At 44.8% G+C, this 13842-nt stretch overlaps 1 protein-coding gene across 2 annotated transcripts in view; it reads left to right on the forward strand.

Moving 5' to 3' along the window:
- The first annotated feature begins 1020 nt into the window (after positions 1-1020).
- Positions 1021-13842, forward strand: part of mcm9 (minichromosome maintenance 9 homologous recombination repair factor) — a 40416-nt gene continuing 27594 nt past the window's right edge. For both annotated transcript variants that reach the window (XM_039781969.1, XM_039781971.1), the window contains exons 1-6: positions 1021-1126; positions 2208-2395; positions 3591-3753; positions 6762-6868; positions 9038-9244; positions 9334-9415. In XM_039781969.1, the coding sequence (XP_039637903.1) occupies positions 2231-2395; positions 3591-3753; positions 6762-6868; positions 9038-9244; positions 9334-9415 (724 nt within the window). In that variant the 5' untranslated portion in view covers positions 1021-1126; positions 2208-2230. The remainder of the gene's footprint in view (positions 1127-2207; positions 2396-3590; positions 3754-6761; positions 6869-9037; positions 9245-9333; positions 9416-13842) is intronic.

Below are 13842 nucleotides of genomic sequence, written 5' to 3' on the forward strand. Positions count from 1 at the left end.
ACGTGGAACGTCACCTCTCTGTGGGGGAAGGAGCCGGAACTGGTGCGGGAGGTGGAGCACTACCGGTTAGATCTGGTGGGGCTTACCTCTTTGCCAGAAGGCAAAGCTCTCGATCTACCAGTCAGTTTTCTTTCCTACCCTCACCTATGGTCATGAAGGCTGGGTCATGACCGAAAGAACGAGATCCAGGGTACAAGCAGCCGAAATGGGTTTCCTCAGGAGGGTGGCTGGCGTCTCCCTTAGAGATAGGGTGAGAAGCTCAGTCATCTGTGAGGAGCTTGGAGTAGAGCCGCTGCTCCTTCGCGTCGAAAGGAGCCAGTTGAGGTGGTTCGGGGATCTGGTAAGGATGCCCCCTGGGCGCCTCCCTAGGGAAGTGTTCCAGGCACGTCCAGCTGGGAGGAGGCCTCGGGGAAGACCCAGGACTAGGTGGAGGGATTATATCTCCAACCTGGCCTGGGAACACCTCGGGATCCCCCAGTCGGAGCTGGTTAATGTGGCTCGGGAAAGGGAAGTTGGGGGTCCCCTGCTGGAACTGCTCCCCCCGCGACCCGACACCGGATAAGCGGATGAAGATGGATGGATGAATGGATGGTACCTATACTAGGTTATTTTTACAAAATAACTACAGTATAGATACCCAGTAGGTAAAAATAACTACAGTATACAGTAGGTACCCAGTAGCAGTAGATATCCATCTCTGGAACACACTCCCACAAGCCATCCATGACATTTGACTTTCTCCCCACATTCAAATCTTAAAACCCCTCTCTTCAAACTTGCATTCTCAGTGTAATTTTATAGTTTTTTTCTTCTTCTATTAGTCTGTTGTTTATGTATGTATAAATTATTCATAATTAAAAATAAAATATTTATTTATTTATTTTAATAGTAGTTGTAGTTGTTGTTTCATTCATTCTGAGTCACACTCCATTTCAGAAGGCGGCGGTAACGCACAACAAAAAGCTCTTTGCCAACCGCCCAAACGTCTGAAGTAGAAGAAGAAAAAGGAAGAAGAAGAAGAAGAAGGGGAAGCGCTGCCCGCGCTATTTAAGTCGCTTGTTTACGTTAGTGAAGTAGCTAGATCGAGGTGTTTTACGAAAAACTATTTCTGTCATTGTAAGAAACGGTAAGTGACTCTTTCTGTTTCTATTTGAACAATGTTGCAGTTATTGAGGTTAAGTAATGTTACGACCAATACTTAATATGTATGGCTAACTTAAAGACGGTTACCAATTTCGTAGCTAACGTAACGTTAATTTATCACCAGGTTGTCCTCATTAAAATTGCGCACTACACCTTTGTCAAATTGGAGACAACATAACGGATTAGGTCCGCATTGTTATTTATGATTAATCATTTATCAAAGACTGCCTTAATCGCATTAAAAGTTGAATTTTTTTTAAATGTAGCGTATCAAACTAACGTTACTGCGCCCACTTCTGGGCCTGCCCCCTTGAGATGCACCATCTGTCTTGGATGTAACATTAACGTTAGCATTTTAACATACTTGGTCGAGGTTTATTTGATTTAAACTAACATTACTTTGTATACAGGTATAGTTTAATCAATACAAATGCTGCATATTATATGAGCTCATCATATATTTTGTGGAGTAGAAAAGGAATAAGGAAAAGTACTAGCATTCATTTGTTTAGTACCAGCAGTAAATGTATTCGGTTTCTTTGCACAAACGACTCCCTACTCTCACTTGTAAAGTGTATTTCGTACTTGAAACCCGTCAACAAAGAACTTGGGCATGGAATGTTTCATTTTCTAGAGGTCGAGAGTAGACTATTTTCTTTAAAGCCGAATTGACTAGTATGTTAATTGATTTATTGATTGGCAAAAGAAAAATCAAAATTCACTAGCCCCACTTTTACCAATGTGAGGATTTGCTGCTATTTAACATTTTACGTGAGATAAAACTAACGTCATCTTTGAAAATTGTTTATTGGATGATAAAAAGCTATTTGAAGATTCTATATCTTCTAACATTTTATGGATAAACAATAATTGATTTCAAATGAGAGCCCTGCAATGGAGTCCATGTAGAACGAGATGCATCTTTTTCTTGGATGGACATGGACATATTTATAACCAGTGAAAATCTGTCGTGAACTTGGTTGATTAATGTATTTTTAACATTGGTATGTTCTTGGACTATATAAATGTCATACCTTTTACACTGTTCATTTCTATTCTTTCAGGGGTTTAGATCACACATGTCACTATGTCGATAAGCCCAGATCAGGAGGCCCTGATTGGCCGGGTGTTTGAAACCTATCTGACAGAGTATCATCATGGGGACATTCTCCATCTTATTGAAGATACTTCTGAAGAGACCCATCGCCCTGTTGTTGTTAATGCCATGACTTTGTTTGAAGCCAACATGGAGGTAATGTTAAAACAATTTAGAACACAATCTACTGTATTCTTACTAGAAGTAAGTCAGTGTACTTGAGACTTAGATATCTGCTTAAGTCTGGCAAATATAGTTAAAATCTGTATGATAATAATAGGCATAATTTATTTATTTACAATATAATAAATGTAATCACATTTAAAATAAACTAATTGATGTTTATTTCCAGTTGTGGAAGAAGCATTCTGATCCTTTACTTCCGTAAAAGTACTAATACTGCACAAGTAAAAGTCCTGCATTGAAAATGTTACAGGAACACGCCGACTTATTGGGAATTTAGCTTATTCACCGTAACCCCCAGAGTAAGACAAGTCGATACATACCCTTCTCATCTCAGTGAGTGCTGTAAAAGTGCTAGCTGTCTGACGGCTCAGCATCAGCCCATCACAGAACAGGCAGGTGAATGGTTCCAGTAATCCTACTGCTCCGAATAAGTGACAAAATAACGCCAACATGTTCCTATTTACATGTTGTGATTTAGTCACAGCGTGTACAAAAAACAACATAACATGAGACACAGCATCTTCTAACTGTAAACAAACCGGGAACTATATTCTCAGGCGGAAGAATATAGTACTTGGGCGGAGTGATATGCTCGCAGCAAGCCTGTCTGAGAATATAGTGCCCGGTTCGTTTTACGGATAGAAGATTGCTGTGTCTCATGTTGCGTTGTTTTTTGTACATGCTGTGACTCTACAAATCACAACATGTAAACAGGAACATGTTGGCGTTATTTTGTCACTTTTGTCACAATTCTGAGCAGTAGGCTAGTTGGAACCAGTTACCTGCAGGATCTGTGCTGGGCTAAGCTAATGCTGGAGCCGTCAGACAGCGTTACAGCACGCACGGAGATGAGAAGGGTATGTATTTTTTTCTTCAATACACCTTACCTAAAGATTATGATCATAGAAAATAATAATCTCATCCATTCAGTTACACCTCTTGCTAAACTATTTGTACATTCAATTTAATTTCAATTTAATTTATAGTGTCGAGTCATAACAGAAGTTATCTCAGGACACTTTACAGATAGAGTAGGTCTAGACCACACTTTATAATTTACAAAGACCCAACAATGCCCCCAAGAGCAAGTTTACATGTCAAGTCTCTTTTCCTGTAGTCCAATCCACATAATCAAATAGTATCTCTATTCTTTACTATGCCACAGGTTGGGGACTATTTCAATGCCTATCCCAATGATGTCCTGGCTATATTTGATAAAGTGTTACACAGAAAAGGCCTGGAGTTATCAGAGAGTGCCTCTCCCAAGCACTATGGAAGACAAAGAACAAAAGAGAGAATGAGACTCACTCTTCATGTCCGCATTACAGGTTAGACCTCTAAATGTAAATGATGGTCAGATGTTACCAGATGTTGCTCAGAGCTTGCATTCTGAGGAATTATGGTATCTCAGATGGTCATGTACGTTAACTTTCTCCTCTCTTCTGCCCTTGTATATCATGAATTAATTTTTAGGCTAAAAAAATATATTCATCTGCAGTCTACTTAGTTGTCTACAAATGACATTAGTAGCTGTTTTTTATTAGTTTTAATGTAAGAAGAATCGTCCTTCAATAATTTATAAGTCCTTCAAGCCCAACTGAGAAAAAGCTAATTTTAAATGAGAACATGGAAAATATTAAAGGGGTGATAGAATGCAAAACCGATTTTACCCTGTCATAGTTGAATAACGACAGTTCGGTGGGTAAATAGGACATACATAGAAGCTCAAAATCCCATTGACACCCTTTTACTATGAAAATTTCATATTTTGAAACTGCCGCTGAAAACGGGCGAATCCCAACAAAGCTGGAAGTTGACGTCAACCCCAAAACAAAAACGAAACCTTTGTCAGCCCATGGGTGTATTAAGAGAACGGTCACGCCCAACATTTACATAGGCTACACAACTGACCTGAGATCAGTTAGTCTTCTGAATCGGTAGGCGCGAGATCTCAGAAAATGTATACATTGTTCATATGCTATTTTACCATTAAATTCACTTCTGAGAATTTTTTATGCGAGAAATCAACTACTTAGAGGTCAAATATGGGCCGTTTTACGAAAATTGATGTCTAATTGCAAATTTTGTCCGACTGGCGGACTTCAGAGGCTGGTGCTGCCTGTGTTGCTGCCTCGCGCCTGGCCTGCCTTCCTCCACAGACCCCGTGTAACACCGGCGTCTTGAGCCTGATTGAGCGCCGACGCGGTCACCTTGCGCCACAGCACCTCATACCACGCAAAGTCACCGTTTGGGCTGGTGGACTACTACCAACACGGCTGCTCTGACAGAGCTCCAGGGCCTGCAACTCCCCTCTTCCTGCTAGCTAGCTAAATGCCCGGTGTATGTGAGTGAAAGCGCCGGTCAGCGAAGCGTGTTACGCCAGCATTCTCTTACCACAGATTCTAGTTAATCTTATAATGTGTGTAATTATAATGTGTTGAGTTATTTAAACAAACGATTGGGAAAATAAACGCCGCTTGTCCATGAGTCTCATTGATAGAGCCTGCGGCTGGATGGAGCTCTATCAATGAGAGCTAGCTAGCCTCCTCTTAGAATTCCTCTGGAATTCACAAATATTCATTAACTTGAAATCGGACACCGTTGTTAGCTTTATAAAAAATATAGTTAGATGTTGTATAAGTGGCGCAAATTCACTGTAAAACTTAAATACATTATACGACCAAAAAATGAAGCTAACTAGCCGCAATCTGTACACATAGGATTGAAGGGACAGTCGCAGCGAAACCCGTACAGCTCACAAATATTCATTAACTTGAAATCGGACACCGTTGTTAGCTTTATAAAACATATAGTTATATGTTGTATAGCTAAGTGGCGTGACATGTGTGTAACATTTGGTAAGAGATTGCTGGTGTAACAAGCTCGCTGACCGCGCTCTCACACACGGGACATTTAGCTAGCAGGAAGAGAGGAGATGCAGGCCCTGGCGCTTTGTCAGGGCGAGCGCCTTTGGTAGTAGTCCACCAGCCCAAACGGTGACTTTCTTGGCGCGGTATGAGGTGCTGTGGGCTGCAGCAGCCGTTCCGGAGCTCAATCGAGCTCACAGCAAGCCGGGGTCTGTGGAGGAAGGCAGGCCAGGCGGCGAGCCCTAACACAGGCAGCTGAACTCCGACACACAGTTTTACCAAATTTGCAATTAGCCATCCATTTTCGTAAAACGGCCCATATTTGAGCTTTATATCGTTGATTTCTCGCATAAAAAAGTCTCAGAAGTGAATTTGGTAAGGAAACATTGCAGTGTCTGGAATATGAGATTCTGTCGCGTTTCTAATGTATGTGTATTGGAGATTCGCTCAACCAATCAGCACACGACCTCTAATGCGTGTGTATGGCGAAAGTCGCTCCAACCAATCAGCCGGCGTCTCTATGTGTGTGTACGGGCTAAGGCTCAACCAAGCAGCGCGCAGCTCATCTAAATATTCATGACCATACCATATTTGGAAGAAAAGCTCTTGTTACAAATAGGGCCAAAACACAGGGATGCATAAGGGCCAATAAAATATCAACCAGGCCATTTTCAGCCCAACTAATGTTACATACCCCATTAGGAGACCATAAGGAACAGTGTGAAATACCCTATATAATCATTCTATCACCCCTTTAAGAAAATCATCAAAAACTGTCTGATCGATTTTATTTTCTTTAAGCATGTATATGCTTTGTTTTGATGGCAGACAGTAGATAGATGACAGGAAATGAGGTGAGAGAGTTGTTGAATGACCTACAACAAAGGTCCCTGCAGGGCTGTTCAATTAATCGAAATTTAATCGTGCTTATGATTTCGGCTCCCAATGATCACAAAAACAGAATAATCGAGAAAAACAATTGTTTAGCTCATTACGTTTTGCAAGTAAACTCTTATTTTCTCTTGTTTTCTGAATGAAAAGAATAAAGTATTTTATTGAGGCAAATTTCACAGTTGTATGTGTTTTTTACTGTTGATTTATGTAACTTTTTCCACTGTTTTTTTTAAGTTCAGTAATTACAACATCTTTCCAGAAGTCAACGAGTAATCGTGTTAAATTATTGTGATTTCAATATTGACTGAAATAATCGTGATTATATATTTTTTTTTTCCATAATCGAGCAGCCCTAGGTCCCTGGCCTGAAATGAACCTGGGGCATTGCATGATATTTATCAGTTTATCTGCACACGTGATAAAACCTGGGTTGGATGTAGACATTGTAAATATTGCTGCTGTTGGATACAAGTTATATGATACAGATTGCATATTAAAGTGTTTGCTGCTGATTTGTCTGTTTTGAATTGATTTGTTTTACTTTTCTGTTTATTGAAACTTGTATGTGTGCCCAGGTCTGCCAGTATGTCCAGAGCTGACCAGAGACACCATTCCCAGGTCCAGAGATGTAGGACACTTTCTGTCTGTCACTGGTACTGTCATACGAACCAGTGTTGCCAAGGTAACAGCATAGCACATCTTCAGTGTTCATCAATTTGCTGAAATTGTATTGATTGCTGATTTGTCGCACTATTTCACCTCTCCTACTCATCTTTTAGCAGCAGCTAGCAACAAGTTAGTAATGTTATTACATTCATTTATAATTCATTATTTAATAATCAAGCAATCAATTAGACATTTAAATCCATTTGTTAATTATGTTTACATTATTTGTTAATACACTACTATTGTAACACATTTATAAAGCCGCAGCACTGATGTGATCTTGTTTGAGTTGTAGCCACTCAAATATGATTGATGTCACAAGGGTGATGACTAGTTGGTTACACAACACCGCAACAGCTTTCTTGGTTACACATAAAGAGCAACAGTTTTTAAAGTTACTTAACAGTACCACATGTGTTCCAAGCCTGGACAGAGATATCATAAGAAAATACTTCATATCATTACAATCTATTATAATAATAATAATAATAATAATAATAATAATAGATTGTAATGATATGAACTATTTTTTTCTTAAGTTTTTTTGTTTTCTGGATTGCAGCAAAGCGGGGTCAGCCCTATTAAAAATCTGTCACTGAATTTCAATTCATTCAATTTTATTTAAAGTATCAAATCATAAAGAGTTACAGTATCTCAAGACACTTTACAGATATAGTAGGTGTAGAGCACACTCTATAATTTAAAAAGCCCCAACAATTCCAATAACTCTCCAAAAAGCAAGCATTTGGTGCAACAGTGGAGAGTAAAAACTTCCTTTTAGGCAGAAACCTCAGGTGGTGAGGAAAACTTCCTTAAAAAGTATTTAAAAAAAAAAAAAGCTTATAATATAGGCTGCTAAATATTTAACTATTTACCTCGTAAAAACAAATGGTGCTTGTGTGAGTGTCATGAGCTCATCTCTCGCTGGCTTCCTCATCATTCAATATTTCCCACACAGGGTGTTAAGATAGTTAGATACTCCCCTTTCCATGGAAGTAAATCACCTTTAGATATGATTGCTATTTCAGTGTTAACAAAAAAGACAGAGGAGCGAGGGAGACCCCTTATGAGGCTGAGGCAATAATATTGTTATAATTGACAATAATACTTTGTTTACATTTCTGAATGTGCATTTATTAAGCACTATTAATTCAAATGTGACCATGAACTAAAATTAAACAGCACATTGTAGTTTCTGTATTTATGACCAAAGCATTTATCTGTAAAAACAGTTAAAATGGGGGAAATGTGAAAAATTGCAGGTCAATTTAATGTGTGCACTCCTAAATGTTCTGCCTGTGCCCCTACAATTCTTTAGTTAGAGGCTACAGTGCTCTTAGTAAAAGAAAATTAGTCTGAAGCCCTGTTTGAGAACAGACTTAAGTAGGGCTGCCACCTCTTAGACGATTAGTCGACTAATTGGTCGTTTTGGTCTTAGTCGACTAAGATTTCTTTAGTTGAGGACAGCCCTAGACTTAAGGTATTCCCATATAACCCTGTCAAATGCTTTCTCCGCATCGACAGAGTATTACAATCTGAGAATTAAGTTCATTAGTATGATATAGAATATCAAAGTACCTGCGTAAATTATCAATAGAGGTACGGTCATGAACAAACCCAGTTTGGTCTAAGTGAATAAGACTAGATAAAACTCTTGCAAGGTGCAATGCCAGGAATTTGGCAACAAGTGGGACAGATCGACTGTGCTTTTTTTGTTTGGCAAACATTCAGCTGTTACACAAACTCCTGGGCAGTTCAGTGCTTGTGTTTCGTATTTTAAAACTATCTTGTTGTAGAGGCAGTGATTTTTTTTTTTTTTTGTTAACTGTACGGAATTCTCACACCACCTCAATACCGACTGACAAGTCTGATTGCCAGTTACATGATTTTCCACCCCATCAGTTAACTTTTTACAGTCCAGCTTCCATGTGAGAAAGGGGCAGTTTTTTGTTATAAACCAATCACATGCAACATCCTAAGATCAACAGTGTACTATTTAATATAAGATCAAAAGGTTACACAAATTGGGTATATATATATATATATATATATATATATATATATATATATATATATATATATATATATATATATATATATATATATATATATATATATATATATATATATATATATATATATATTCTTTTGAGTCCTACTTAGAATCCTTCTCCACCTTTCATAGGTTCTGGAATACGAGCGTGATTACATGTGCACAAAGTGTCGTCACATTTTCACCGTGCAGGCTGATTTTGACCAGTTCTATACCTTTGTCCCACCGGTGGCCTGTCCTAATCCTGATGGCTGCAATTCGTACAAATTCAGCTGTTTGTCTGGAGGATCTGAGCCTGCTACCTGCAGGGACTTCCAGGAGATCAAGATACAAGAGCAAGTAGGACAGTTATGGGTGTTTTTGTTAGTTTTTTTTTTTTCCAGCAAATTGTGCTATTGGTCAGTGTAAACCCCCCCACCACACCACAGGTGCAGAGGCTGTCAGTCGGCAGTATTCCTCGTTCAATGGTGGTGGTTCTGGAGGATGACCTTGTTGACTGTTGTAAATCTGGTAAGAACTGTAAATACCAAGGTTTGATAAGATGCACTTGCTTTTTAACATCACCAACTACCTTACAGTGATCAGAAACAGAACATTCTAATTAGAGGTGTTACGAGGTCTCGCGATATTAAAACATGATATTTCTTGTCGAGGTGAAAACGTGTCTTGCGATATAAGTGCAGAATTATAGTGTGTTCCATTTCTACTCGGAAGTTGGATTTTCTGAGGTCAAAGTCGGAACCCCCCTCCCCCCCGACCTTGAATTTCCGAACTTGGAACTCAAGACAACCACAGAGTACCGCAAGCTAAAACTCCAGCATGGTTGCTCCGTGCATCAGTTGCAACCATTTTGAAAGCTGTAGTAACATACAATTATAAGCATGTCTTATTTGCAGTGGTGGATCTAGACAATTTTACATGGGGTGGCAAAAGGTCTTGGCAGGGTGGCATTGGAAGACGGTACACGGAAACCACCATATGTAAATGGAAAATAAAGGAAAAACTGTAAAACTGCATAACCTAATTCTATCATTTTGTTTGACCTTTTTGTTTAATCATAATTACTGATAAAGTAAGACAAAAAGAATAGAATGTCTTATTTATCAGTAATTCTGATCAAACAAAAGAAACTGTAAAACATCACAAAATAATCTATTTATATACTGTATGTATACATATCATATCTAACCTTACAACATATACAGACAGAATAGAAATAGCCAAAAACTGAAAACATGTCATTTTACTGAGTGATATGACATGTTCTATTTCGTATAGGCTTCGCCCTCTAAGCCACGCTATGGGTTTATCCCTTCGCGCATGCGCAGTCGTGAAGATTTTCTTTCCCGCCCTTGCGTGCTGCACGGGCTTCAACTACGTACGCAAATACTGTATAAAAACAGGGCGGACCCGTTGCTCTGCTCCCACTTTTTCTTCAAGCAAGAGCAGTTATGAAGAAGGTAATGAAGACTACCAGCTCCAGCGGCGTCCGCCTCTGCCCCACCTGCCGGACAGGCTACATCTTCGCCGGACCTCCACCCCGTCGCGAGACCTGCCTCGGGCCCCCCACGCCGGCAAGGCTCTCACCTCCGACGCCTCCTGCCCGTTCTGCGCCCGCCTGCCTTCTAAAGAGCTTCAACGGGGGGCGGCTCTTCTGGCCCTTTGAGATCGACGGAGAGGGGAACGGCGCAGCTGGGACCGACCGCTAACACCGTCGACCGCCCTGGAACCACTGGAAGAGGGCGGGCGGCGGGCACGAGTTCCGATGACTCGTCTCCCCGAACGCGACTCTCTCACCGGGTTTCCTTCCTCCCCACTGGGAGGACTGGATCTGGAGACTGGGACGACGCCTTTCCGCTCCGGCTCTCCCAGTCCCCAGAACGGCCAGGGCACCGCCTCAGCGGTCTTCCCCTCTGCCGCAGGTGGCTCCACCCTCCACCACCAAGGCTCTTTTTATGGACCTGCCGGAGATCATAAAAGGGCGGCGCGGACCAGAGGGGCATAGCGCTTCCGCGGAGCCTCCAGCCCCTCTGCGGCCTCCTGAGCGGTGACATCTATTCTCAGGAGCCGCCCGTCAAACGGGCCCCACTCTGGCCGCGCTTCCACGGAGCTCCGGCCGTTCGTGGAGGAGCTCTCTCTCAGCCAGGGAAACTGAGGGCGCCAGTCTCGGCGCTATGCCCCGTTCACCCGGGTTCATGGCGACACAGAGGCAGGTTTTCCTTCGGTCCCCCTCTGGAGCAGAGCCTGGCGTCGATCCTGCTTCCGGAGGCTACCCTCTTCGGCCACCGGAAGCCGACCCCCCGTCCCCCAGGACCAGGTTTGCGCCAAGTCACTGACCGGTCTCACCAGTGTGCAGCCCAGGGCTTAGCGGCGCAAAACAACATAGCCTTGCCTCCGCCCGTCTCCGCCATGGCCACCAACCCGAGGCGCTTCCTCCGGAGCTAGCTACGGAGATCGGCAAAGGCTGCGACCGCCATCCTCACCCTCACCACGGCGACCACGGTGGCGTTGCCGAGGATCCAGGCGTGGTAGACTGTGGCCGCCGAAATATCTGGCTCCACATGTCCCAGCTACCCACGGAGGTCGGGCGCGAAGCGCTGTATGCGGTCCCATAGCTCCCGATGGACTATTTGGACCTCGTTTACAGACCGCCACTTCCCACCTCCACCAGGCAGCCGGAAGAAGCGGAGCGGCTACGGCAGCTGGGCTCCTGGAAGGGGGCGCGCTCAACAACAGCGCCACCGCTCCACCAACACGCCATAAGAGCCCACAGACCCCCACTCTGCTGCGGCTGCGCCCTCCCAGGCCGACCTCCGCCCCTCCGCTACGCCCCACCGCGAGCGACAGCGCCCGACCGGCAGGCTTCACGCGGTCGAAGGACCATGAAAGCGGCTCCCACCTGGTCTAACCCGCCCGAAGCCACCCACCAAGCAGCGGCGACGGTGGCAATGACGAGGCGCGGAACGTCTGTCCCTCCACGGTTGAAAACCGGAAAACACAAACGGCCCTTTTAAGGGCCACTCAAGTCTTTCTAAAGAGCAGTTTCCCCTCAACCTAGCAGCCCTTGTTCCCACTGAACATTACGCTGATAATATGACAGATGTTCCCCACACAAGCACAAACACACACCAGGTCACCGCTGCTCGCGGGGCTGCACCGCTCTCACTATGCAGACAGCGGGAGCAAACGCCATGCCGCTACACTTAGCGCCGCTCAGTTCTCCTCTTCCCCCTGGCTATGCCAGCGGGATGAGGACGACGATGACCCGCCACCCTTTCGACAGGGCCCTACCATGGGCTGGGCGACCGCGTTCTACCGTCTACGCCCGAGCGGCGGGACGGGCTCTGCGCTTCCTGCTAGCTATGTCTGTAAACAACACACAGACATCGGCGCCCGCTCTCAGAGCCCAGCGGCATGGATCAGACTGACACACATGGACTCGTGGATGTCAAAACTGATATCACGGGGCTACACACTCCAGTTCGCCTCCCCCCCGCCTCGCTTTTCGGGCGTGTTGGAGACAACTGTGTCGTCCCAGGCGGAATCAGACGCCATGACGTCAGAATTACGGGAACTGCTCTCAAAAGGAGCAATTTCCCGAGTTCCTCCGGGGGAGGAGAACGAGGGTTTTTACTCCTGATACTTTCTCACTCCAAAAAAGTCAGGCGGGTTTCGCCCCATCCTCGACTTGTCCCAGTTCAACCGGTGCGTCATGGTACGTCCATTCCACATGTTGACTACCAAACATGTGTTGGAATGCGTGCGCCACCAAGAGTGGTTTACGTCCGTGGGTCTGAAAGACGCTTACTTTCACATCCAAGTCATCCCCAGACACAGGAAATTCCTGCGCTTCTCGATTGTTATGAGGGCCAGGCTGTCAACGCCGAGGCAAGAAACGCTGCTTTCTCTCCTGTCGCGCACCACGCCCCGCGCAAAGGTGTCAGCGCTGTCTATCATGCGCCTTCTGGACATGATGGCCGCGGGCTACATGGTAGTACCCCTGGGGCTTCTCCACATGAGGAAAATCCAGAGGTGGTTCCCCGTCAGCAGCGTCGACCCCACTCCACACAAGTGGCGAATGCTGACTATCCCTCCCTCTCTGCAGTCAGACCTGTCATACTGGGGAAACCCCCAGACCCTGTCAGCTGGGGTTCCCCGCGGCGGAAGTGACGTCATACGTGACAGTGTACACAGATGCGTCCCTCACTGGCTGGGGAGGAATGTGCGAATCACAGGTGGTGGGAGGGTAATGGCCTCCTCCCCTCCCACACATAAACTGCCTTAGAGCTGTCCACGGGCTGAAGGTCTTGAAGCACTTCGCCCCGAAGGTAGCAGGGAGACATGTGGTGGTGCAGACAGACAATGTCACAGCAGCGGCGTTCATAAATCGCCAGGGCGGTGCACGCTCCGGCTATTGGAAATAGCCAGGAGCCTCCTGCTGTGGTCTCACAGTCATCTGCTGTCCCTCAGGGCCGTCCACATCCCGCGGATACTAAACCGGGCGGCAGACCTAATGTCGAGGGGGGACCCTCTCACCAAGCGAAGTGGAAATTGAATCCCACTATCGTTCGGAAGCTGTGGAGAAGGTTCGGGAAGCGGAGGTGGACCTGTTCGCCTCACGAAAAAAAACGCAGAGTGCGCGCTCTGTGGTTTTCCTTGAGCTCACGCCGGACAACCCACCCCTGGGCGGGACGCTTTCTCCCACCATCCTTGGCCCAGAACCCTCCTTTCGCCTTTCCCCCCGGTCCCTCTGATCCCTCGCCTCCTGGAACGTACCCAGGAGGAAGGCCTGTCGGTCATCCTGGTGGCACCGGAGCGCACGAACGCATCCTGGTTCCCGACGCTGGTCCAGCTGCTGGCGGCTCCCCCCTGGCAATTGCCGTGGCAAGAGGATGCTCTGTCACAGCTGGACGGCACGATAGCCCACCCCCCGGTGA

The sequence above is a fragment of the Perca fluviatilis genome, chromosome 18, assembly GCF_010015445.1.
Source record: "Perca fluviatilis chromosome 18, GENO_Pfluv_1.0, whole genome shotgun sequence".
NCBI classification, from domain to species: domain Eukaryota; kingdom Metazoa; phylum Chordata; class Actinopteri; order Perciformes; family Percidae; genus Perca; species Perca fluviatilis.